The 27,314-nt window shown below is 43.3% G+C and overlaps 1 protein-coding gene and 1 pseudogene across 1 annotated transcript in view; one reads left to right on the top strand and one right to left on the bottom strand.

The window, feature by feature from the left end:
* The window catches only part of VPS13D (vacuolar protein sorting 13 homolog D), a 235,897-nt gene that overhangs the window by 88,837 nt on the left and 119,746 nt on the right, over positions 1–27,314 (top strand). The window contains exons 41-52 of the mRNA XM_090268616.1: positions 433–535; positions 1,550–1,702; positions 3,543–3,678; positions 4,739–4,786; positions 6,673–6,823; positions 6,924–7,134; positions 14,424–14,671; positions 16,123–16,314; positions 16,644–16,770; positions 18,420–18,562; positions 22,406–22,536; positions 22,762–22,937. Of these exons, the coding sequence (XP_090124742.1) occupies positions 433–535; positions 1,550–1,702; positions 3,543–3,678; positions 4,739–4,786; positions 6,673–6,823; positions 6,924–7,134; positions 14,424–14,671; positions 16,123–16,314; positions 16,644–16,770; positions 18,420–18,562; positions 22,406–22,536; positions 22,762–22,937 (1,819 nt within the window). The remainder of the gene's footprint in view (positions 1–432; positions 536–1,549; positions 1,703–3,542; positions 3,679–4,738; positions 4,787–6,672; positions 6,824–6,923; positions 7,135–14,423; positions 14,672–16,122; positions 16,315–16,643; positions 16,771–18,419; positions 18,563–22,405; positions 22,537–22,761; positions 22,938–27,314) is intronic.
* LOC150014204 (large ribosomal subunit protein eL27 pseudogene) lies at positions 26,901–27,298 on the bottom strand (annotated as a pseudogene).

A 27,314-nucleotide genomic window follows, 5' to 3' on the forward strand; every position in this document is an offset into this window, starting at 1 on the left:
AGTGGTTTGGACAAGGTTTAATCAAGTGTGTATGGTCTCTCTTGCTACAGTTTGGGTTCCCTATAGTATCTTTCTTGGGAGTAGTGGGGGTCCACTTCTCGTTCTCCCTCTCTGTATTCCAGCCAAGTTAGGCCCCGATGTTCTCTGCTGAGATGGGGCCCCTAGGACTTGTGAGGGAATTGGGGGCCAGGGGCAGCCATACATCACAGCCAAGTGTCAGGCAGCAGAGCACCCGGAGAGCCCACCATCCCGTGGACACGGCGATGGCAGTTCCTCCTCTCTGTCCTCCTCCTTCAGCCCCTTTGCCAGGAGAGTGTTTGGGGTGCTGTCTCGGGGCGGGGTGGTGGTGCTGGAGGGCGGAGTGGGGCGGGGGGAGGCGTCTCTCCCGCCCTGTGGGGGTGGGTGCTAACAGCTGCTGTCTGTTCCTGGCAGAGGTGAAGACCCCCAAGCGCAGGCAGCCATTCGTCCCCTTTGCCTTGAGGAACCACACAGGCTGCACTCTGTGGTTCGCCACCCTGACCACCACGCCCACCAGGTAAGGGGCGCTTGCCCTGGTGCCCTGAGGCCAATCTGCTATCCAGGGCTCTTGTGCACCCGCCCAGTGGACTCCTTCTTGAGGCTCTCGGATTGTATTTGAGTCAATAACTTGCTGTCTTGCTGAGATTTATGATGGAGAGTCTGGCTCTCTGTGGAATCTGTAGTCAGAGAGGTAGGTCTTGAGTCTGAAATATCCAAATTGTGATCCTGATCCTGGTAGACGTTATGTTTAAAGTCAAAGTCAAATAGATGAAGGATATTGGTGGGAGGTGCGAGAGAAACTCATTCCATGCTTCCTCCTCAGGCCCCACCCCCTGTGAGGACGCTGTCTGTGGTTACTAAACCCAACATTTTACATTTTTCTTGTACGGCTGCTCTGAGGACACCTCCCACTTTCTCCCCTTTATCCCCACTAAGAATTGTCTTTCAAACCTAAAACACACTTGAGTCCAGATGGAATTGGTGGAGTTTGGAGAACAAGTAAGAATTTACCTAAGCCCCCCGAGGGTGTTCCCTGACAGCTTGCTGCCTGCTTAGAGCTCGGCTCAGCCTTCCGAGCACCAGCTGACTGCTCTGGTTTAGGTAGCGAAGAACAAGGGACGAGTCACAGAATCAACTGATTTGAAACCACGGTTTTCCGCCACTAAGTGATAATGCTTTACAGGAGACTTTGTTTTTTAAAAACAATCTAGGCCTGTTAAATTCTCGTGGTCACTTAAACGCTACCTTTAAAAGCCATGGCTCAGCACCCTATGCAGCAGACTCCACAGCTGGAGACAAGGGAGTTTGCAGGGGTGGCTCTCAGCGGCTTCTAAGGTGTCAGGTAAGCTGTGACTGATCACGAAGACAGCTGTAGTTACCGACCTTTTAGATCATCCTTGGGAGCCAGGCTGTACAGCCTTATTTCTGCGAATCAAGCTCCGGGGGGCTTTCTGCTCCCAGCCTGGAGCTCTGGGTGAGGAGGGGCTGGAGGGAAAGAGGGACAAGCTGGTATTGTCTAATCTGGTTCCAGGGCTGCACTGTCGCACAGCGGGAGTCCGGGGGTCATTCCAGAAGAGAACGGGGCGTTTCTGGGCGACGCTCACAACGTCAGTGAATGGCGGGAAGTCCTCACAGGTGAAGAGGTCCCCTTTGAATTTGAAGCGCGTGGAAAGCTGAGACACAGGTAGAGCGTGGTTCCTTCTCTTCCTTATGTGTGATGTGATGGTCCCCAGTGCTTTGTCTGTTCACTTTCCTTTATTAAAGATTTAGATGATTTATTTGTAAAAGGTGTCTTGAAAACCAGTGTTTCCTTTTAAAAAATAGAATGGCTTTTGGGGGTGTAAGGGGGGGACTAAATGGTAATGGGAAAAATAAATACAATATTAAAAATATTTAATGATTGTCTTGCTGTCTGGGAAATACATTTTATTTCCCATTAATTATCTCTTTATTTGACACGAGTGCTTCACAGAATTTGGCTGAAGCATAGACAGACTGTAACACTCAAGTTCATTGCCTCCCAGCCTGATTTTCATGACACCCCCGTCACCTGGTTTTCTTAAAAGGTTTTAAAGCATGTTGATTTCAATTTTAAGATGCATATGAGACACGTGGCACTTTCAGCAAGCAGATGTTCCGGAAAGCAGGGTCATAGTGAAAAGATAAACTGATTCTAAGGAGGATAAGAATCGCTTGTGTAGGGTGGCTGCTCGCACTCACTGTTGACATCGGCAGCAGCCGAAGCCCTGGAACAGACGTGAGAGAAGCTTGTGGCTGCTTACCGAGAGATCACAAAGTATCTAATAAAGTGATCCTATTTTGCAGACGTTTTTAAGTGCAAAGGCTATCTGGCGAAGAGGTTAAGATCTTAGCATCTGAGCCTCGTATCTGTTTTCAAGCTGAGCTGAAATGTAGACAGTGGCTCCAGCCTCATGGATTCATGATGCTTTGAGTCTTCGTGTGCAAACCTGCTCCCGAGTCAAGCATTTCTTCCCTTTGCGTAGCTTCCTGCCAGCATTCTTTTCTCCCGAGTGGCAGATGTTCTGAACCTGGGGGCCCCTAGTGATTGTTCAGGAAAAACGGTTTTATAAAATCACTATTCTGGGTACATGTACCCAGAAGCCACGGTAGGATTTCCAGGGCTGAGTGGTGAGCATTTTCCTGTTCCACAAAGCTCCTCAGGAGCTAATTATAGAACCATCGGCTGCACTTCTTAATAAGCAGTGCCTCGGTTGTGTCAGAAGGGGTGTGACCTCGTCATTTCCGTTTCAGAGCTCATGTTTTGCAGCCCATTTCAAATCCCACTGTTCTTCTTGAATTCATCAAAATAAATGCCTTTTCTGGTTTCCCCCTCTTTGGCACACTGTACCCCGCTGCCGGCCTCCCTCCCTCCTTCCTGTCAGCCTCACATCCAGCTCCCCATTTCAGACTTCTGGCTTGAATTAGGCGAAATCTAAAATAGAATTAAATGTGCAATTTCCTCCTGCTCCTCCTGTTCTGCCCACGGCTTTCGGCTTCAGTTTCGGCCAGGCACTTCGGCTCTAGAACTCGCAGGACTCCCCATCTCTCATAACCTGCCTGTGGCCTTGCTGCGCTGAGCCACGTAGCCGAGTGTGGTTCAGCAAAAGAACCAAGAAGAAAATGTTTTGTGTATTTCCAAGAGTATGATTATATGATCAAATTGCCAGTAGAACAATTTTACCACCCTACTGAATGGTCTTAGCTAACATCTCCATTTCACAAAGGTCGGGGTGGGGTTGGTGGGGAAAGACCAGGGTTTGTGTGCTTCATGCAGAGGGAGGGCAGATGCCGCTCTCGCCCAGGCTTTACAGATCTTGCCATTTTAAGTGTAAAACCCAGTTAATATATCTTCTTGGTTTCCCTTGCAGTAGGTAATCACTAAGAGGCTTGGCCAGATGGGTTTTCATGTCATTATATAGTAAATCACATTTGAGCCTTTGCTTCTACTTTTCTCTCCTTTATAAGATCGTATTTAAATGTCTTTCCCCATGTTCTGCCTGCAGACACACCCATGACCTCCGGATACATCAGCTGCAAGTGAGGGTAAACGGCTGGGAGCAAGTGAGCCCCGTGTCCGTGGACAAAGTCGGGACCTTTTTCCGATACGCAGCACCAGATAAGAATTCTTCTTCCTCTACGGTGCGTGGCAGGGCAGGGCCGTGGACTGCGCTCTGGCCACAGCCCCTTAAAGCCAGACGCTCAGTGAAGCCTGTGCCAGCCTTGCTCTATTGAAGCTTTCTTATCCTTTATTTTTGCTAGCTCTAGAAAGGAGACATAAGATTATATCAAGTCGTCATAGGCATTCGTAATCAGTGTGTGGATAAGCCAGCCCATGGCTAATTTCACTAAAAAATCAAGATCTAAAATTGACTTTAACCGTTACCTGTGCAGACCCGTTTCTTACTCAGCTGGCCTACCTGGCAGTGTGCTAGTCTGCCTAACGTGTGGGCTTTACTTCACGTACTGTTAGCGTTCCTGCATATACTGGCTTCTTTAGATTTCTTGTACTGCTGCTCCTTGATCCTTCTAGCTCCTTCTCTGCAACTTCTCCTCTCTGGCATCAAGACAGAGACCCTCTGTTTCATTTTGTGGTCACACGCCACCTCCCTCACCCTGGCCTGAGCTTCTCCCCAGCCTGCAGTTTTAGGGGTTGGAGGGCCAGCCTGGGGCCGATGCAGTCGGTGTCCCTGACTAGGGGGTCCGGCCTCCCAGCTGGCGTGTCTGCCATGGGCGCTCTCACCCAGGGCTCGGTCCTACTCCGTGGGAGCCGGCGATGCGAGGGGAAGTGCCAATTTCCAGAGCTTGTAGCTTCTGTCACGCTCATTTTCTTCCCGGAGAAGTGCTCTTCCTGTCGCGGTTCTTCTCTTGCGCCCCATGTTTCGTAGGAAAGGACACTTTCTTTCAAGATTAATTTTTCTGCCTAATTTCCTTTCTAGTAAGGAAAGGACTAATTCCTCCAAGAGATACCTTTCTGTTGTATAACTGGGTTCTAGAAAAATTCTGCACCCATGGAATCATTGTAAAATGAGTGTTGTTTTTCCCATATCTTCTAAGATGTTTTCTCTCGGTAGCAGACCATACTTTACTGAGGGAATTTATTTACATCCACACTTTCAAGCAAATTACATTGTTGTTGAACTTAATGATGCCTATGATCTTAGGTCTGCACTGACTCTCTGACTTTTGCAATCTTTCTTAGATTGGCAGCCCAAGCAGCAGAACAAATATTATTCACCCCCAGGTTTACGTGAGTATGATTTCCTTATGGCACTGTGTTTCTTGAGGATTTACACTGTACCTGACACATAGATAGACATTTATTTCTTAATGCTCAGGGGACTTTATGACATACAAGTGGTTGGAATCTCTTTTTCTTTTCTATTAATGATTACCTTTGCTCTATAAGAACTTACAAGAAAATGTTTTCACCTAATTTGATACGTGAGACTGAACATTATAGGCAAGGAGAAGAAAGAGCAAGTGTTTTGGGCCAACATTTTCTTTTCTTTCTAAGTTAAAATATAAATTAACTGTTGTGTGGTTATACATATTTCATAGATTTGGGCCCATAGGTCATGAAAGTAAATAAGAACGAAATATAATAAGATGGGTTTTTTTCCCATTTGACTGTTGGAACATCACAGGATAACATTAAAAACCTATTTTTAGGTTTCTGCTTATAATTTCTTCCCCCTTAGGGGTAGTAAGTTTTGAAATGTGAAATTTCAGCTAAGCTTGGAGGTGTCAAGATCAAGATTTAAAGCAGTTGTTATTGGCCATGGCTCTGTTGGGACTTCGCTAGGCTGGGTCAGGGGATGCTTAGGTGGTGATTGCGCCTGGGATTGTATCTCTCTGAAAACACTCCAGAAAGTAATCGTTTGCTTTTTCATTGGGGCTTCCTGGAAGTCTTGGCTCAAAACATGGAGCTCTTCATTTTATTGTTTATTAGGTTGGTTTTCACATACTGTTTGTTTTAATAAAAAAGTTGGCAATATAAAAAGCTTGGATATGGTGGCGTTTGTTTCTCCAGTAAAAAAGCATTGTCAGTAAGTTCTGGACACTCATGCGAAGGAGAATAGATTTAAGAACCTCTTTGGTTTACCTGATGTGGGGTTTTATAATTCAAAAATAAGTTTTGTGGCACAGAATGTGTGTTGAACGCGTGAATGAAAGTATGGAAAAAGAAAGTAGTGGCTGCAACCCAAGACCAGAAATAAATTATTTTCCTCCATTATGTTGAGTTTCTGAAACTCCATGTCCTGTTTATAGAAGAGTGATTATTAAATGGAACTTAGATACTATGAAGAAAGAGAAGTTTGTTTTTGAAGTTCTTTGGAATACAAAGGTTGGTTTCTCTCTATAAGCATGTCAGTGAATAGCATAGGGGCCTCGAGAGTAATTTTTATGATATTAGGAAAAGTTATTATCATTCCTGTGAAAGGCATACCAATGTGGACCACTCTTTATTGTCCACAGTCTGGATTTTACAAAGACAAGTTAGAATCTCAGAAGACTTCCTTCTGCTTTTGTATATTTTGGACAGTACCCAACCCATTGTTTTTGTTCAAAGAATGTTTTCTTGTTTTAATATTAATCTGGGAGGAAAATACCACAGAAGGTAAATCATTTAATATTTCACGAAGTCCTACCTCAGTGTTTCAGAACTTTTAGTTGCTTTGGATGATCTTTATTCCCCTCCAACAGAGCTGAAAACAAGTCTTGTTCAGTTTCCATGTAAGGGCTGATGTGGAGGGACCCCACAACTCTATGTACAAAGGAGAACTTGCAGCAGATACCTTTTTATGAAACGGCAGACGTCTGGAAAATTTGATGGGTTATTACCAATCTTAGGTGAAGTTCTTTATAACGTGTCCAGAGGCCTAGGACGGATTTTTCTTTGTGACACACTTTGTGATATGACTTCTGAATAGATCAACTGTTCTTATAGAAATGTTTAGAATTGGATATTCATTCCTATTAAGGCTGAGTGCTTTTAGGGCTTAATGGCTAATTTCACCAAAGAGCTGTAGTAATCATAAGATGCTTTGATTTAGGCATTGTGGTTGGTATGGTCATGTTTCTGTGTTTTTTCAAAAGCACAGCTGTGCTTTTGCTTCTATGGCTTTTCCACAGTTCTCTTCACTGCCACCTGTCCGGGTGGTCTTCGCGGTGACGATGGAAGGCAGCGCTCGGAAAGTCATCACCGTCCGGTCTGCCCTCATTGTGAAGAACAGACTGGAGACACCGATGGAGCTGAGGCTGGACAGCCCATCAGCTCCGGACAGTAAGTGTTGACATAGTCCGTCTTCTTTTCACTCTCAGATAGTCGTGCTTTCGGGTGGCAGCCCCTCGCCGGAAAGCGCTAACACCTCCTTCCGTGGCAGAGCCCGTGGTGCTTCCCGCTGTCATGCCCGGGGACTCCTTTGCTGTGCCTCTACACCTCACTTCGTGGCGGCTGCAGGCCAGGCCCAAAGGCCTGGGCGTGTTTTTCTGTAAGGCTCCTATTCACTGGACCAACGTAGTGAAGACGACAGAGGTCAGTAGCAGCAAGCGGGAGTGCCACTCGATGGACACGGAGAAGAGCCGGTTCTTCAGGTACGCGCGGCGCCGCCGTGGCACGGACATCGTGCTGGTTTTGCCTCTTAGTGCTTTCTCCACGGCCCCTTAGTGATGCAGGAGTGCTAAGCTAAGACCCTGAAGCTCTTATTCCTTAAGCTCTGGAGTTAGACTTCGTCAGGAGTCAATGGTTACCCCTGGTCGGAGTTGGGGCTGTTCGTTACCATCTAGTGTGTCTGAGAGAAACAACCAGAAAACACAACTCTTCATGCATACGCTGTTAGGCACTCGTACGTGCGCATCAGCATGAAGAGAGCATATGAAGCGGGGGAAGAAAAAACTTACCAGTTCCCATTCTTAAATTGGGAGGCAAAACCCTGGGGTTAGGAGTTTTTTAAATGACAGATTTCAAAGAATTTGGATGAATGTTCATGCACCTAGTACTGATTTTTCTGGGGGACTTTGCAAAATTATCTAATTATTCAGACTCCTCTTTTCCCCTTCTGAAAAGTATAATATGTTACTAGATTTAATGTTGGAAAAAATACTGGATTGCCAATGTTAGATCCTTCTGAACTTAGACTTTAAACTTATTTATTGACTTTTTAAGATTTTATGTATTTTTAGAGAGAGGGGAAAGGAGGGAGAAAGAGAGAGAGAAACATCCATGTGTGAGAGAGACATCGCTGAGTTGCCTCTCTCATGCCTCTAACTGGGGACCTGGCCTGCAACCCAGGCATGTGCCCTGACTGGGAATCGAATTGGCGACCTTTTGGTTTGCAGGCTAGTGCTCAATCCACTGAGCCACATCAGTCAGGACTAAATTTATTTAGATTAGAGGTTATCAGCTTTAGTTTTCTTTACAGGGAAGACTGGCATTCATTTAGTTTAAACTTGCAGGAGAGGTGCCAGAATAGTACAAAGAGTTTTACTTTACCCTTTATCCAGATTTGCCCATTAGTAACGGACTGAAGCGAGGAATAGGTAAATCCACAGCCATAATTGGTGGTTTTAACACTTCCCTGTCCGTAATTAATAAAACAAAATCAATAAAGATGTAAAAGGATTTGAACAATGGTATCAGCTTGTCATAATTGATGTTTATAAAACACTTTAACCAACAACTCCAGACCACACATTTATTTCAAGTATGTGTAGAACATTCATTAACAGAGACTATCTACTGGATCATAAAGCAAAGATCAATAAATATTAAAGAATTGAAACCATTTATAATATATTTCATGATCATAATAGAATTAATCTAGAACTCAATAACCATAGACTCCTACAAAATCTTCAAATAGTTGGAAGTTAAACAATACATTTCTAAATAACCCATGAGTCAAAAAAGAAATCACAAGTGAAATTAAAATATTTAAAACTGAACAATAATAAAAACCAGACATGTTAAAATTAAAATTTGGAGGATGCAGCCAAAGCAGTTCTAGAGGGAAATGTGTAACTTTAATGTTCATATTAGAAAATAAGGAATATGTAAAATCATTGCTCTAAGCCACCACCTTTATGTAGGAAAAGAGAAGCAAGTTAAATAAAAAGAAGTAGAAAAAGGAAACAATAAAAATAAGTATGGGGCTTCCGGCTAAAACGGAGGCCTAGACAGACATGCTGCGTCCTCCTCCACAACTACCTCAAAGAAGGAATCCAAGTACCTCAAAACTAGAGACAACCAGAAGTTCCAGAAAATCGAGCTGCATGGAAGTCCAACAAACAAAGATATAAAGAAGAAATACTCATCCAGACAGGTAGGAGGGGTGGAGCCAGGGCGGAGAGGACACGGTGTGGTGGCAGCAGCAGCGGTGGCAGCGGTGGGCCAGCGGAAAGCGCAGTCACATGTTTTAAAGTCAGGAGGGACACCTGGGGAGTGTCCCCAGCACCAGGCCAGACTGCGCAGCTCACGGTCCCAACCTGGGGAGAATCAAGCCTCATTGATTCTGACTGTGCGGACCAGTGGGAGTTGGGGTGGAGGCAGAAACTGCCGGTCTCTCAGTAGAGTCCGCTTGTTTAAAGGGCCCCCACAGTCCTAGAACATCTGCAGACCCACCCACTTTGGGAACGACGGCCAGGGCAGCAGCTAGAGAGGCACCAGGCCCATACGGAAGTGGGAGAAGTGCTGGAAAAGGGGTGAGTGCGGAGCAAGTGGCATTGTTCCCTCTCAGACCCATCTGTCACATACAGTGCCACAACGTGGTGAAACGGGCCCCCTGTACTGACAAATACCTAAGACTTTGCCCCTTACAACATAACAGGAGTGACAGCTCTACTTAAGGTACAGAAGCAAACAAACACAGGAGCCTGTTGAGATGAGGAGACGGAGAAGTATGGCCCCAAAGGGGGAATGGATCGAGGTTCCAGTGGGAGAACTAAGTGACAAGGAGATAGCCAGCCTAACAGACATAGAGTTCAAAATGCTAGTGATAAAGATGCTCACAGACTTGACAGATGCGCTTGAGTACAGCAAACGCATAAGGGAAGAAGTGAAGATATGCTAAATGAAACGAAGGAAAATCCACACAAAACCAATGGTGAAGGGAAGGAAACTGGGGCTCAGATCAATGATTTGGAATGTAAGGAAGAAAAAAACAGCCAACCAGTACAGAATGAGGAAACAAGAATTGAAAAAAACGAGGAGAGGCTTAGGAACCTCTGGGACAACTTTAAACGTGCCAACATCCGAATCATAGGGGAGCCAGAAGGAGAAGAGGAAGAGCAAGAAATTGAAAACTTATGTGAGAAAATAATGAATGAAAACTCCCAAAATTTGGTGAAGAAAATAGACATATAAGTCCAGGAAGCACAGAGAGTCCTAAACAAGCTAGACCCAAGGAGGACCACACCAAGATGCATCATAATTAAAATGCCAAAGGTGAGAGATAAAGAGAGAATCTTAAAAGCAGCAAGAGAAAAGCAGAGTTACCTACAAAGGGGTGCCTATAAGACTATCAGCTGATTTCTCAGAGGACACTTTGCAGGCAAGAAGTGACTGGCAAGAAGTACTTAATGTGATGAAAAGCAAGGACGTACAACCAAGATTACTCTATCCAGCAAAGCTATCATTTAGAATGAAAGGGCAGATAAAGTGCTTCCCAGACAAGGTAAAGCTAAAGGAGTTCATCATCACCAAGACACTATTACATGAAATGTTAAAGGGGCTTATTTAAGAAAAAGAAGATCGGACTTCCGGCCAAGATGGAGGCTTAGACGGACACGCTAAGTCTCCCTCTACAACTAGAGAGGAATACAACTACTTCAAAACAAAGGATAACTAGAAATTCCAGAAAATAAAACTACACGGAAGCCCAACATATGAAGTTATAAACCAGCGGTGCCATTCGGGCAGGTAAGAGTAAGAGTTAAAGAGGGCAAAGCTGTTTGCGGAGCGGCGGGGCGGCAAAAAATCCCGGAGGCAGTCAAGCCCCTGGCAGTGCGCGACCCCAGCGCTGGGGAGAGCGGCCACCGCATCGCCTTGAACAGTGAGGCCCAGGGGGGTGGGAGGACGGATCCCGGTCTCCTAGCTGAATAACTGTGTGAATCCATTTTGGACCCCCGCCCCCAAAGAAAGAAAGCACCACAGGGCTGCGAAATAGGTCGCAGACAGGCGCCGGTCGCTGACTTGTGACGCCAAACGGCGCCGGTCGCTGGGTCATTACGAGTACACAGGCACTGCCCCCGACAGCCGGCCCAAGAAAACAAAACGCATCTGTCAAAATGAGGCAGACAACTATAGAAATACCGGTGACACAGCTCACCAGGCAGCAGATAGAGAACCTGACAGATGAACAGATAAGAAACCTGTCAGAGGCTCAGTTCTGGGCCATTGTTATCAGGTGGCTTACAGAATTCACAAAAGAGCAGGAAAAAGATAAGAAAGAAGCGAAAAACTTTCATAACGAAAGGAACAAAACCGCATACGAGATAGATGGTGAGGAAAAAAAATCCAGAGTTCATTTCAACAAACTGGAATATGGAGAAGGAACAAGCAGTCAACCAATGCAGCGAGAGGAAATGGGAAGCAACAATGAGAGGATCAGAAACCTCTGGGACAGCTATAAAAGGCCCAACATAAGAATCATTGGTTTGCCAGAGAATGAGGAAGATGAACTAGAACTTGAAAAATTGAGTGAAAATATAATAAAGGAGAACTTCCCAGACTTGGGGAAGGGAATAGACTTGCAGGTCCAGGAAGCAAGGAGAGTTCCCAAGAGACTGGACCCAGGGAGAACCACTCCAAGACACATTATAATCAAAATGTCAAAAATTAAAGATAAAGAGAGAATCTTAAAAGCAGCAAGAGAGAAGAAAAGAATTATGTACAAAGGGGTCCCAATTAGACTATCAGCAGACTTCTCAAGGGAAACCCTACAGGCAAGAAGGGACTGGCAAGAAATATTCAAAGTAATGAAAATCCAAAACCTACAACCACGAATACTCTATCCAGCGAAATTGTCATTCAGAATAGAAGGACAGAGAAAGTGTTTCCAGGACAAAATAAAACTGAAAGAGTTCATTAGATCCAAACCACTGTTATATGAGATGTTAAAGGGACTGGTTTAAAAAACAGAAGCTAAGGAGATGAAACAAAGGCAAACTAAATAGGCAACGAGAGTGGAAAAGGAACTGTGGGTATGGGAAGCATATTGGGGGGAGGTCAACAGGGAGGGGGAATGGGGAAAGGGAGGGAGATGATATAGGAATTGGGGATCAAGGTAGGAGGGAATGGAATAGACGGAGAGAGGTTGGGAGGAACTGTATGCACAACTAATGGACATAATCTAAAAGGGGGGGACAACTGGAGGGAGGGGGGCCACCGGGTGGAGGGGAGCAGAGGGAAGGGAAATTGGCACAAATGTAATATTTTAATCAAAAAAACATATTAAATCTGAAAAAAAAGAAAAAAAAGAAAAAGAAGATCAAAACTATGAACATTAACCCTTTGAGTGCCAGTGTCACTGTGAGTGATGCTGACAAATTTTCCCAAAAGTGCCAGTGTCGCCCCCCAGCGATTCTTTTTTCAATGTCTATAAATGTAAATAACAATTGAATAATTTGTATTTTATGTTGTGTTCTCTTTTATTGTACCTCAGGTTATATATTGATATAACTTTTTCTCTTGTTGATCCAAATTTTGAATTATACATGGCACTCAGGGTTAAAATGACAACAAACTCCCAACTATCAACAACGGAATCTAAAAAATAAGAACAAAATCCAACTTAAAAAAAAATATGCAAGTCAGAGAAATAGAAAATAATCAGAAAATCAATAATATAAAAATTGGCTATTTGAGAAGATTAATAATTTTAAAAAAGATTTTATTTATTTATTTTTAGAGAGAGGAGTAGAGGGAGAGAGAGGGAGACATCCATCCGTTGCCTCCTGTGAGGGCTCTGTCCAAACACTGAACCCACAACCTAGGCATGTGCCCTGACTAGAATCAAACCAGCGACACTTTGCTATGCAGGATGACGCCCAACCAATAGAACCATACCTGTCAGGGCAAGATAAGTTTGATAAACCTCTAATAAGACTGATCAAGGAGAAGAGAGAGAAAACACAACTTACCAATATAAGGAATGAAAAAAGGAGACACTATTATAGATCCTGCAGACATTACAAGTATTTAAAGATGTTATGAATAATTTTATGCAAATAAATTCCACACTGGAATGACAAATTTCTTAAAAACACAGATTACCAAAACTGACACAAAGAAGAAATAGAAAATCCAAATAGTCCAAAATCTATTAAAGAAATTTAATTTATAATAAAAAGCCTTCCCGCAAAAAACACTCTAGGATTCTATGGCTTTACTAGTGAATTCTACCAGACATTTAAGGAAGAAATAATACCAGTTCTATGCAAACTTTCTGAGAAAGTGGGGGAAGAGTTAGTAGTTCCTAACTCATTTTATAATACCAGCATATCCTGATATCAAAACTGATATAAATATTACATAAAAAAAGAGAATTATGAACCCATATTCCTCTGTGAAGAGTTGTGAAAAATCTTAACAAAATATTACCAAATAGAAAACAGCAAGTGAGGTTTCTCCCAGGAATATAAGATTAGCTTCACATTTGAAAATTGATAAATGTAATTTACCATGTCAAGAGATTAAAAGAGAAGAAAATCTTAGATCACATCAGTATGGCAAAAAAAAAATGGTTGGAGGAGCATTTAATAGAGTTCAATACCCATTCCTGATAATGCTCAGTAAACTAGGAACTTAAGGGACTGTTTCCATTCTGTTAAAGATCACCGATTACAAATTTAAAGCTACCATTAAACTCATTGATGAAACCTTAACTCTTTTCCTAAGGATTAGGAAGCAGCCACCCTGTTTGAGATTGCAGTAGTCCTAGAGTCCTAGACATTGCAATAAGGGTAAATAAATAAGAAACTGAAAAAAAAAAGTAAAGGTCTGAAAAGAAGTGAAACTTCTTTTGTGTGCCAACGACACAATTATGTATGTAGAAAACACAATGGAAAATTATGAACCTAATAAATTTATCGAGATTTCAAGATTCAAGATCAACCCATAGAAATTCTATTCTTTTAGATCTTGGCCATGCACAATTAGAAAATTGATTTAAAAAAATACCATTTACCAATAGTATCAAAAATCATTAATTAACCAGGAATCAGCCTAAGGAATAATGTGCCCGTCTTCTCTAAAAATTATAAAACCTTGCTGAGAGTTATCAAAGAAAATCTAATAACTAAAAATATATATAACTGAATTCATGGATGGGAATTTCCATTCTCAATAAACTAATCTGGAGATAAAACCCACTTGGCTGTCAACAGGATAATGAATAAATTAAAACTAGTATGTTCATGCATTGGGATATGAATCAAATAACTGATGCATGCAATATGGCTGAATCTGGTTGAAACTTCATGTTATGCAAAAATAGCCAGACAGAAAGTGTAGTACATGCTTAGTCGTTCCATTTGTCTGCAGTTCCAGAACAGGCACTAATCGATAGTGGCCAATATCAGGAAGTGGTTGCTTGATTGCTGGGGGAGAGAATTTTGATTGGAAGGGGATATGAGGGAACTTTCTGGAGTGAGAGATATATTCTTTATCACTGGCTTTAGGTGGTAGCTATAGAGATTTATGTAACTGTCAAAACCCAGCAAGCCGAACATTTAAAATCTATACATTTTATTGGGATTTAAATTGCAAGTATCTTATTGGATTATTGAGCCGTTTTAATGTTATGCTTTCTCATACTTAGCTAAGGAGAAAAAAACTCCAGTTCTTCATTCAGGCTGATGGTTTTCCCACTGTTGGTTCTTCCTAGGTTTTGTGTGGCCATAAAGAAGGAGAATTATCCCGATTACATGCCCTCAAACATATTTTCTGACAGCGCGAAACAGATTTTCAGGCAGCCTGGGCACACCGTCTACCTCCTGCCAACTGTGGTCGTCTGCAACTTGCTCCCTTGTGAGCTTGACTTCTATGTGAAAGGAGTGCCCATCAACGGAACCCTGAAACCTGGCAAAGAGGCGGCTCTCCACACAGCTGACACATCCCAGAACATTGAACTGGGTAAGGGTTTAGTCCAATTGTCACTTGTAGTAACTCTATGAAAATGTCAGCATTTTATGATTATTTGGTAAACGTTTTAGAGAAATTGTAGCAATACACTATCTCAATAAACTAGCTCAAAGGATTTATGCGGTTTTGAAAAAATGTAAAGCTTTGAAGTTAGAAAATTATCAGAAGAAAATAATTGAACAAATCCTAAAGAATTCCAGGGGAAGCACTCAACAGAGCTTTTTTTCTTACGGTGCTCATTTGATGTATGACTATAGGAGGTCACTCCCTCTTTTCAAACCATGCTTTCCCCAGCTATAAAATGAGCAAAATCATATGTCTCTCCTTCTCTTTTTAGGAGAGGGAAAAACTTGCCAGGCACACACTGCACTCCAGGCTTTATGTCAAGTTCTTCACACATATGACCTCACGTAATCCTTAAGCAATAGTTATTTGTCCCTATTCTTGTTGAAGAAATTCAGGTTTGGCATGTTTAAAGCATCATGTACGTTCAGTTTTAGGGATGAATGAACTGGAGGTAGGGCATCATTAGCGTCATTATCCTGTTTGTAGTACTTATAACAAAGTGATGCTTCTAGAGTTCAGGCAGGAAGTATGTTTCTTTAAGACTGTGGTAGACATGTTGAAATAATGACTTAGAAATTTATTTTTTTTACAGTTTTATTTATCATCTCATTTGATCTTCACAGCAGCACGTTTCAGGCAGAGACAGCTGCTATCCACGTTGTACTGATAGGAACATGAAACTTACTGAGCTTGGGTTCCACAGTGATAAGCTTGCGTGACAGCAAGCAATTAGAAGAATAGTCCAGGGCTAGTTGTCCATTCTAAAGACAGTAGGTCTGTGCACTGACATTGAAATATTTCTTCGAACGTGCTGACGAGCCCTCATGTGGAACAGAAATGTCCTCCCTCCCAGCCCCACGAGGGGCACAGCCAGCCTGCTTTACCTCCCCAGTCCGCTTTCCATGGACCGCCTCTTAATAACAGTCCCGCACCGTATGTAGATGCCATTATCATCCCCACGTGCGACACAGCTATGTGGCTACTAAGGCCACACTGGGACTTAGAAGCCAGGCAGTTTGGCTACAGAAGCCTAGACTCTTAACCTATATCTGCCTTCACTGTGTGCTAGGCGCCCAGCACGGGGCCTGGTATCTGATAAGCTCTTAATCATCATAGCTCTTACTGGTAGCTTTTTGGTATTTTCATTTTTCAAATTATGCAATTCACACTCCCGAGTGTGACTTCCAGGCTGTCTGGTTCGCTTCATGTGTATCCTCGCCCCAGCTAGATGAAAATGGCCCTTCTAATGAGGCTTTTTGCTGGGAAGAGACATAGTTATTGATTTTTCCAAAAGGAGTCCAATTTCGTTTGGCTGTGGGGTATTTTTACAAACTAAAGTGAGAACCCAGAAAGACAATAGCTTGTATCTCCTTCAGGGGTATCACTGGAGAATTTCCCGCTCTGTAAAGAATTGCTTATTCCACCTGGAACCCAAAACTACATGGTAAGAATGCGACTCTATGACATCAACCGGCGGCAGCTTAACCTCACCATCCGGATTGTGTGCCGAGCAGAAGGGTCCTTAAAGATCTTCATTTCTGCACCGTATTGGCTGATGAACAAAACAGGTACGCACGGAGACTGCTCGAGTCGGCCTTTGGCTTTGGCCATGGGAACTCAGGGTGTCTTCACTCAGCTGACCAAATGGAGCCAATGCAAACAGACTGCTTCACCAGTCTACGCTTCTGGAACTTCCCTGCTTCCATAATAAGTGCTCAATCATAGTCAAAAACCGCCCTTTTAGACAATCAACTGAGCCCACTGAACAAATTCAATTTTTACTCTTTTTCCCTGTGATGATTTTTTTTTTTTCTTTCTTCTTCAAATCTTACCATTTGCATCTGTCTGGGATAGACTAGGAAGGATTAATGTAAATTTCCCCCCCTCCTTCCTAAAGGGTTACCACTGATCTTCAGGCAGGACAACGCGAAGACGGACGCCGCAGGACAGTTTGAGGAACACGAGCTGGCCCGCAGCCTGAGCCCTCTCTTGTTCTGCTATGCTGACAAGGAGCAGCCAAACCTGTGAGTATAGTTATTTATGGGAAGGGGAAATAAACTCCCAGGGAAGGGAAAAAATTAGCAAAGGCTATAGTATATCCGTGTAAGTAGAAATGTACTGCAGATAACAATCCCGACTTGGCAGGGGAATAGGACCATGACCTAATGGGATTCTTTCGGCTCTAATTTCTGTGTTACTTGATAGTGAAAATAAACCATTTGGTTGGTTTATAAATGAAAGCTAGTTTTATTTTACATGTATTGAAGTAGTTCTATTCATAACTCTGCCAGTGAAGAGAAACCTGCATCTCTGCACAGTTTTCTTCCCCTGTGAGCTCTCAGCGCAGGCAGAGGCGCTGGCATGGGGGTGGCAGGGTGGGGTGGGGTTGGGGGGACCCGATGACTGGCAAAGCCTCCACCCCATTAATCCAGTCCAGGGCATTTTGTGTAAGGTTCTGAAATCCATCTCTTTTACTCTGAAAATAAAACATGCCATTTCAAGATCTCAAAGCACTCCCTGCATCTTTAAAGGCAGAGAAAAGCAACACGTGCGGGGATTAGAAGACACATCCTTTTAATGTATGGTACGGGCATTCATTCACGTTGCTCTTGGTTTTGACATTCTGCCCTGCGGGAGTCTTACTTTATAGCCATAATCCAGAGGTACGTGGGCGTACCTGATACTGCTGTCATGCCGTACTCCATTATCTGCAGAAGGACGCTTGCTCCACGCTTATGAGAAAGGCTTAGGGGGCGTCCCACGCCAGTGGGTGCGGACGCACCTCCCAGGGAGGGCAGGCCGGCATCTAGGTTGGTGCTGGAGTCCGGAGGGGATTGACCGGGGTGCTGGGCATGCTGTGTATACGACAGCTGACAGGGTCAGCAAGCCCAGGAGTACTCTTCCTGCACGGATTTGACAGTTTTTGACCTCGGACTTGACATTCATAACAGTTTATTTTATGCTGGGAATTTGTAGTTCCCCAAGCATTTCCACGCTGACCATCTTATTTGATTCTCCCAACATCCCAGTGGATTAGGCAGGGCAGGAAACACTGTTTTATTTTAAGATGAGGAAACTGAGGCTCAGAGAGAGAGAGCTGCCTGCCCAGGGTTATATTGCTTGTTAGTGGTAGAACTGGGACACACGTTCAGGAATCACGGTTCCAGGGTCTGTAACAGGACACTGGCCAACGGAAGAGTGCTTTGCCGTGGTACTAGTCCCAGGTCCTGCGGGGGAACGTGCCTTTAGCTGCATTTTATGCACATACTCTTCTTAGATGTACAGAATTGTGTGCACACTTTTCTTATATGTTCAAGGTATCCCATGAACCCTTGAAACCCCTGAGTCAGGGAAGTATCAGTTTGGCTCGAATCCTTGTTTTTCAGAGGAGTACTAGATGTAGGATTTTCTGCATGTCCTATGCTCCCTTCCTAAGGTGTTCAGCTGACGATGCCCATACATTTTGCGCACTGTTGTACTGGGGTCACCTTTAAGATAGGGAGTTAACCACCAGGTAATGGTCTTGCTGTGTTTGGGAATTACCCGAGAGAGGAAGAGGCCATACTTGAGTTCTAAATGTGGATGACAGCTGTAGCAGTGTTTCCTCAGTAGAGCAGGAGGATAAGACTTTCTTACGGACGCACATGTAAATCTTTGCTTTTCTGCCCCACAGCTGCACGATGAGAATCGGAAGGGGGATTCATCCTGAAGGCATGCCGGGCTGGTGTCAGGGCTTCTCACTGGATGGCGGTAGTGGTGTCCGAGCTTTGAAAGTCATCCAGCAAGGAAACCGCCCGGGGCTGATCTATAACATTGGTGGGTTATGTGTGGGGCAGCGGGAGCATCAGACCCAGTAGCCCATGGTCTCAGGCTCGGATCATAAGCTGGCCATACGTTTTGGCGTGGCTGCAAGTTCTGACTTTCTCAATTGGCATTGGGTTAGGTGTCTTTTCTCTGAATGGATATCAACACAGATCTAGTCTCCTAGGGATCTCGGGAGCTACCTAAACACTACCCTTTTGAGGTCTGGGGCTCTGTTTAGTTTCAAACTCACCTGTGTCAGGAAAGTATCCATTTGGCTTAAATCCTTGTTTTTCACGGGAATAATGGGACCACTTAGAATTCCTTTTTCATCCTCCAAGCATTTCCCACGCATTCATTAAAACTTGCAAACCCCGAAAGGCTAAGAAGCATTGTTCTCCTTGAAACTGAAGCAGAGAGGTTAAGTGGCTTGCCCGATGCAAAGGGGAAGTCTGGGTCAGAAGTGGGATTATGATAGGGGCGTACACATTTGAAGCAGAAAATATAATAAAAGGCACTTAGTGGTTATAGTAATTAGAAGCCCCCTAAACCGGCTTAGCTTACAGAGAGGGGAAAATACTCTACCTGTAAACCTCATAGCCACCTGGAATTCTCAAGAGATTCTCTGCAGGATTAAGATAGATTTGATTTAAGTAGACCTCAGGTTTAAATACTTAGCAGGGTGTCCTTCCTTTTGAGATCCTCCCAAGGATCCCAGAGCCCCAGTTAGAGCTGACCGTTGGGAAACCGTCTGCCCTGTGCTGTCCGCGAACGCCCTGCGATGACGGAAATGTTCTGTTTTGCACAGTATGGCGGCACTGGCCCCTGTGGCTGCCGAGCGCTGGGGAGTACATGACTAAGAGATGCGGCCAGAGTGACCAAGGAATTGCGTTTTCCACTTTATACACCCAGTGGCTCCTGTATCAGCGCAGACACAGTCCCGTTGTGGAAGGAGACCCCGGGGTGGTGTCATGTAGCAGTGTACCCAGCATCCCATGCGGGGCCAGGACAGGCGTGGATGTCTGAGGTGTCGTTAGTAATGCAGTCTCTCTCAGGCACAGTTTGCTGTTAGTATTTTTTAAACCTGAACTTGTATGCATTCTCCCTTGTCATGGGGCTGCTTCCTTGAAAGTTGACATTAAGATTTTTAACCGAAAAAATACACTTTCATTTGGTCCTCCAGCTGAGGATTATTTTCTTTACCTTCGATGGCATTTTTTTGCTCCACCCCTTGAATAGACAAAGGCTGCTTCATGCTGTGTTTGGTTTTCTTCTGGGGCATCTTGTCCTCGGTACACTTTCCAAAGCAAGCTCCACAGGCTGGCTAGAAGCTAGAGCTGCGACAGATTGTGGGGTGGGGGTGACTGCGCTCCGAGCAGCTGGCGCTAAGGAATCGCGGAATTCCCGCAGGCAGGCAGGTTGAGCCGTTGAGTCAGAACTGTGCAGCGAGAGCGCCTGTAAACTTATGCCAGGAGAGCGATTTCCAGCCTTTTCCATCTCATGGCACACAAATCAATTATAAAACCCTGTGGCACACCAAAACATCGTATTGTTGCCTGACCAAAATAGGTATAATTTTATTGATTTACAAAAGAAAACAGTAATTTCTTACCCTTTTTGCTTCAAAGTGACTTTAAAAAAAAATCAGGTGCCTATACTTGAATATAAGGATTTCTGATACCAAGAATTAGCCAATCAGACACAACCTTGTTAGGCAATGTGACCGATAAGATGCACCTCTATTATATGACCTATATATTTATGATTCAAGACGGGGCATTCACACCAGACAGTTATTGTTGTGTTGGCTACTGTCATTTTTTTAAAATTTGACAAGCTAAGGGAGAAGAGGTCAGTGCCCCTGACTCAATAGTCAGTATTGCATGTTTTAAAAATTCGTGTGGCACATTGGTTGAAAATCGCTGTGCTAAATGCAATCATTAAAATTTATTACATATATTTTTAGGGATAAGGCTATCTATGATTTGAATTTTGTTGTTATATCAAAGAAAGGAATTGACAGGGTTGGGTAAGATAGGTCTTTATAATTCTTAAGGATCGTGAGATCTTCGCATTTAATATCAAGGGACTTTGTGGAATCTCTTCCTTGAATGTTTTCGGAGAGTTGGATAGAAAACTAGTTCCCTATCAGGAAAGTTTAAAGCGCGGTCCCAAGCTCAAAAGCCAGGGAGGGCCTCGCCTGATAGCCTCACATGTATCTCCAGAGAGAAGGATTTTGTACATTTTTATCTTATCAGCTATTCATTTCCTGGGGGTTTGCCAGAGCAATCTAAGATGAAAAGGGAAACAAAAAGCCTGCTTTTTTCCAGAAATTGAGTCTCAGTACTGTAGATTCTTTTTATAATATTACGTTAAACACATCCTTTGTGGGCAGTCTTTGTATTAGTTGAGATCAGCTAGCTACGATAATGTCAGTTTCTGGCAGTTGATGCTTTTCTGTATGTTACAGAAGGAAGAGTGATAGGGACCATCTCTTTATTCCAATATTCCTTAGCGTTTCTTAAATACAGAGTTTCAGACGTTTTTGTTTTTGAGGTTTGCCCCGTCTTTCAGTTATTTTGAAGACTTATATTAAAGGAACACCAGGTTTTTCAGGCCAGTACAGATGAATTATGGAGCTAACAGATTGGAGTATTTGTGGTTGGGATTATGTTGGGACCTCCAGGACACCTAGTTGTCACATCCTAAGATCTCTTTCCTTTTTATGGTTCTCTTGATACTTGTTGACTGCTGAGTAGGGTCCTTGTACATGTCCCATCGTGGTGTGAGCCAGGGCTCCCGAGGAAGGCGGCCTGGGTTTGGAGCCCGCTGTGCTGCTGCTGGCTGTGTGACCTAGGGCAGGTGACCCAGCTTTCCATGCCGTGGTTTCCTCATCTGTAAAATGGAAAGAATGGAAATGCCTAATTCCTAAGGTTGTTATGAGAATTAAATGTGGAGCCTTTGGTAGAGGGCATAACTGGTATTAAAAGTTCAGTTATTGAATAATAATATTATTAGATTTATTATCTCTACTGTAAATATTTTTATCATTGTATAAACAGAGCTCAGCCTAGCACCCTTGACTATAGTTGCTGTATTTATTGTGTGAGTGACCAAATAGTTCATCCCACTGAGTTTCATATTTTTAAAAATTGTTACCAGATTTTCAAAGATAATTCAGTGCTGTTTCATTTTTTCCTTCCTTTCTTTGGGCCCTGATGTTTTGAGATTTCCTTCTGATTGATTATGACGTTCTTTCCTTGCTGTGTTTTTTGTTTGCTTTTTTTCCTCCAGTACATAGTGGGTGCTGAAAACATTTATTTTCTGAATGAATAAATTCTATAACATTTTGCATTAAGTTTCAGTTGGATTCTTGGGCAGTGAGCTAAAAGAAAATACTAGAGAAAAGTCATTTGAGTTCAGGGTAGTATAGAATCCAGTTAGGAACTTAAGTTTCTCCTATATCCTGTAGAGGAAATTTTGTGTCCCCGATGTGAGCAGACATGTGTTATATAAGCTGCCTTTGTTGTCAACTTCGTAAATGGAAACCAAGGTGTCTGTGACTGAACACCTGTGTATTCTCATTTCTGTTAATGGTACCCACTTTATGAAGAAACTAGGAATTATGGGGATATTGATATTATCACTGAGACTTTTTAAGGCCTAAATGGGAATAAAGAATAATACTTTGAGCATGATGGCTTTTTTTTTTTTCCATTCTTGGAAGGCTTGACAGATTCTTTGGGTAATATAATTGTTTTCTTAGAGAAACTAAGTCATTGTGAAGGCTGTTTACTTCTGTCAGACCACAAACTTTCTTTTTTGATTAATTCATGGCTGTGGTTTTGTTATTTGTAGGTATTGATGTCAAGAAAGGCCGAGGTCGATACATTGACACCTGTATGGTCATCTTTGCCCCCCGTTACCTGTTAGATAACAAATCATCTCACAAGCTTGCATTTGCACAGAGGGAATTTGCCAGGGGACAGGTAAGCAGTTTGCCTTTGAAGAATGACTAGGTTTAATGGCACAGGGTGTTTTAATGCCATGGCTTATCTCCCATCAATGCTGTAAGTCCTGGGATGTGAGTGACCGCTTTCTTGCTTTGGTACTCTAAATATCTTCTGGTAGAGAGCAAGGCTCCGTGTACTTAGGAAACATTTACTGTCTTAACCTGCCTTGTTGACCGAAGCCAGTGCCCCTGTGTGTTTTAGGGAACAGCCAATCCCGACGGTTACATTTCCACCCTTCCCGGTTCCAGTGTGGTGTTCCATTGGCCTCGGAATGACTACGATCAGCTACTGTGTGTCAGATTAATGGATGTGCCCAATTGTATTTGGTCTGGAGGCTTTGAGGTCAACAAGAATAATTCCTTCCACATCAACATGAGGTAAGTTCAGAGACTATCTTTAGACGAAAAGTAGCTTTATTTGAGGTGCATTAAATAATAAGCTCTAAATACCATGTAAATTTAAAATATTTATAAAGCTGTAACTATTCAGCAGTAAGTAGTAATATTACTCTTCCTGAAATGGACATACATATTCCTGGCCAGACAAAGGTCTGAGAACTTGCAAAGACCAGGGAAGCATGAGTGAGCGTTTTGATGGGATGAGTTAAAGGGAAGGTCAGCAGTTCCGCCCCTTGTGTGATTGCTGTGGTCTTGGGTACAAGTTGAAGCGGTAGCACTGAGCTCCTCATTGCGTGTCTGGACACTGTCTGCATGTGGATGGTAACACTTACTATAAAGGTTTTCATCTCTCTCTCTTTATTAAGATTTTAATTTAGTTTTAGAGAGAAGGGAAGAAAGGGAAAAAGAGAGGGAGAGAAACACCGATGTGAGAGAAACATGGTTTGGCTGCCTCTCACATGCCCCCAACTGGGGACCTGGCCTGCAACCCAGGCATGAGCCCTGGCTGGGAATTGAACTCGTGATTGTTTGGTTCGCAGGTTGGCGCTCAATCCACTGAGCCACACCAGCCAGGGCTCATCTCTTTTTTACATTCTAAAAACTTGTCTCTTGTTTGACGCTGGTTCAGTAAAACATACGCCCTTCTTTGCGAAACCCAGTGATCCTCTGATCTTGTTAAGAACAATCAACCAAATTTAGCCTCGACTAACACAGGATGACTCTTTTTTTCCTGCTTTCCTTAAGTATTTTTTCTAAAGTATGAAAAGTTTTTAAAAAAATATTGTGCTAAGATACACATATCATATGAGAAGGATAACACAGAGACCCAGAGATTGTATTGCGGGCTTCAGGTACATAAAATTTAACATCTTAACCAGTTTTTTAAACTTTATTTTACTGTTGACACCATTACAGAGGTCCCCATTTCCCCCACCTTGGCCCACCTCCACGCAGCCACCCCGCCTTTCCTTTGGCCTTCACCACTTAACCATCGTTATGTTCACTGGGGTTAAGTACATTCACACTGCTGTGCAGCCAGCCTACAGACTCTTTTCATCTTGCAGAACTGAAACTGTATACCCATTAAACGGCTCATCATTTCCCGCTTCTCCAACCCCTGCTCTGCTTTCTCTGAATTGGACTGCTTCCGGTATCTCTGATAAGTAGACTCATACAGTATTTGTCTTTCTGGGACCGGCTTATTTCACTTAGCATGATGTCCCCACGGTCCATCCACAAAGTCACATGTGTCAGACTTTCCTTCCTCTTTAAGGCTGAATAAATGTCCATTGTATGGATGTGCCACATTTTGCTTATCCACTGATCCGTTGATGGAAACTTGGGGTGCTTCTCTTGTACCTTTTGACTGTTGTGAATAGTGTTGCGTTGAACATGGGTGTACAGATATCTCATCAGGCCCTTGCTTTCACTTCCTTTGGGCATATACGCAGAAGTGGAATTACTGGTTTATATGGTCATTCCAGTTTTACTTTATTTTTTTCTTTTTTTCCTTTTTTTCTCTTTTTTCCCCTTATACCCCGCTACCGGCAGCAGTCACCACACTGTTGTCCATGACCATGGGTCCTTTTGCCCTTTTGCTGAATCCGTCCGCCCCTGACCTCCCCCGCCTCCACCTTAGCTGCCTTCCTGCTCGCTGCCTGTGACCCTGTCTCTGTTCTCCTCGCCGGCTTATTCCTTTGAGGAGTTACAGCACTGTTTTCCACGGCAGCCTCACCATTTCACATTTCAGCCCGCAGCGCACAAATAGTTTCTCCGCATCTTTGCTGCCACTTGTGACTTTCTGCATTTTTGATAGTAGTTATCCTAACGGGTGATGATATCTCACTGTGGTTTTGAGTCACATTTCCTTAATGATTAGTGATATTGAGGGGTTTTTTTCATGTGCTGTTGGCCATTTATACCTTCTTTGGAGAGATGTCTGTTTATAAAGTCCTTTGCCCATTTTTGAATTGGGTTGTTTGCTTTGTTGTTGTTAAATTGTAGACGTCCTTTATATATTCTGCATATTAGCCCCTTACGAGATGCATGATTTGCATTTCTTTCCTCCCATTTCTTACATTGCCTTTTTACCCTGTTGATTGTGTTTGTAATGTGTAGGAGTTTTTTATTTTGACATAGTCCAAATTAATTATTTTAACTTTTATTGCCTCTGCTTTTGATGTCGTATCCAAGGAATCATTGCCACATCTATTGTCATGAAGCTTTTCCTGTGTTTTCTTCTGAGTGCTCTACAGTTTTAGCTCTTATGTGTGCGTCTTTGATCCATTTTGAGTTAATATTTGTATACGGTGTAATGTAAAGGTTCACCTCCATGTTTTGGTTTCTGGACATCCACTTTTCCCAAAATTTGTTGAAAAGACTCCTTTCCCCCTTGGAATGGTCTTGGCACCATTGTCAAAAATTGTTTGACTCTATAAGTGAGGGTTTACTTGTAGGCGCTCTGTTTTATTCATCTGTATGACTGTCTTTATGTCAGTATCACACTGTTTTGATCAGTAGCTTTAGGCCATTTGGAGTCCCTTGGGATTCCATCTGAATTTTAGGATGAATTTTTCTGTTTTGGGGGGAAAAAAACTTGGAATTTTGTTAGGGATTGCCTTATCTATACATCCACTTTGACATCTTAGCAATATTAAGTGTTCCAGTCCACAAACATGGGATGCCTTTCCATTTATTTGTGTCTGCTTCAGTTTCTTTTATCAAATGCTTTTGAAGTTAAAGACACTATAATCAGTACTATTTCAATACATTTAGAAGCAAAATTTAATCTTGTATACTTAGGTTAGCTCTTCATTGAGAAAACTATTGTAAGGGAACAGAAAAATAACAGATGATACAAAATAGTACCTACAGTTGACTTTAAAAAAATACATTATCTGAGGTTTTCTTTTCAAATACAAGTGAAAGTTTATTTAGAAAGTCACAGAGGTAGAAAAAGTGAGCCACCTGGGCTGCGTGGGCTCAGGAAACGAATTAAAGAGGCAAAAAGGGGGCCCTTGGAGCTTAGTTGGGGTTGAGGGGAGAAACAGGGAGAGCAAGCACACAAAGGTAAAGGGAAGAACAGGGGGAGGCTGTGGAGTGCCCATGAGAGAGAGGGAGAGAGAGAGGGGGGGAGAATGCTGTTTCCTTTCATTAGGTCAACGGGATGCCTTTCTTAAGCGCCCTTTGCTCTAGCTCGCAGCAGAATTCATTACATCTGGTATAGTGCTTTTCAACCCGTGTTCCTATGAGTAGTTGGGGTCTAAGCAGGTGACTTCAGAGGCCCAGGGAGCCGAGCGGGCAGGTCTTCAGTGCCCTCATCCCTTCTTCAGCCAGAACTCTTGCCTGTCAGTAGTATGTGTTTCTCACAAGATTTCACGGGGGGTCAGCAGAGAAGGGGGGAAGGGAGGAGTTCTGCAGCTAAAACCGCCAGTGGCCTGTGCACCACCTGGGAGGAGGTTGTTCGAATCTATTGTTATGAGGGGAAGCCAATTTGAAATTAAAAAAGCTACTCCTGATTACTTTTTAAAAAAAAACAAAAGAAGAAAGATAAGTAAAAGGTGTGCAGGTGAGTGAAGAAGACTGTGTACCTTTGTTAATCTTTTTGAAACGCAGCCCCGAGTATAGACCTATAATATGCCGTCTGGTTTTTCAGCTTCCCCGCCGTTTTGTTTCGAAACAGCTTAACCCTACAGAAAACTCAGGCGCTGCGCAGTGAAGATCCCTGCATCTGTTACCTAGATCTGTTACGTTTCCACATTTTGCTGTGCTCTTGTTCTCTCTCCACACACACATGCTTTTTTGTTCTGAACCATTTGAAAGTAATTGAAGTCACTAGGGTATCATCCTTCAGCCATAAAAACTTCACTCATCACAAGGTCATCTTTCTTATTTATTTATTTATTTATTTATTGGATTTTTAATGACTGAAACAGAAAAGATCTAAAACGGCAGCTTCTGGAAGAACCACTGGTTCTTGCCAGCCTTGTACCTCTCTTCGAACTTGACCTTCGCCTCCCGCTGGGCTTGTTTTTCAGAGCAGGGTCTCCGAGGATGTCCTAGTTGACAACAGCTTTGTCCAAGGGGATATCCACAGGGTATCTTGTGGGCATAAGGTGATTGTAGTTTTAAACTTTCACAAGAAACTTGATCTTAGACCTCTTGGCAGTTTTCTTCTTGCCCCTGGCAACTGTCACTTTGCGAGGATAGTAGTCAGTTCCAGCCACCGGAGCGTGGCTGCATGGGGAGGCTGACATGCCATCATCAGTGTTCTTCCGCATGCCCACTTTGTGTCCGGCCAGGACCGGCACCAGCTTCCCGGGTTTCATAAACTTGCCCATTTTGACAGTGGCCACT

This window comes from Furipterus horrens, unplaced genomic scaffold, assembly GCF_987537825.1.
Source record: "Furipterus horrens unplaced genomic scaffold, mFurHor1.1.pri manual_scaffold_3, whole genome shotgun sequence".
In the NCBI taxonomy this organism is placed as follows: Eukaryota; Metazoa; Chordata; class Mammalia; order Chiroptera; family Furipteridae; genus Furipterus; species Furipterus horrens.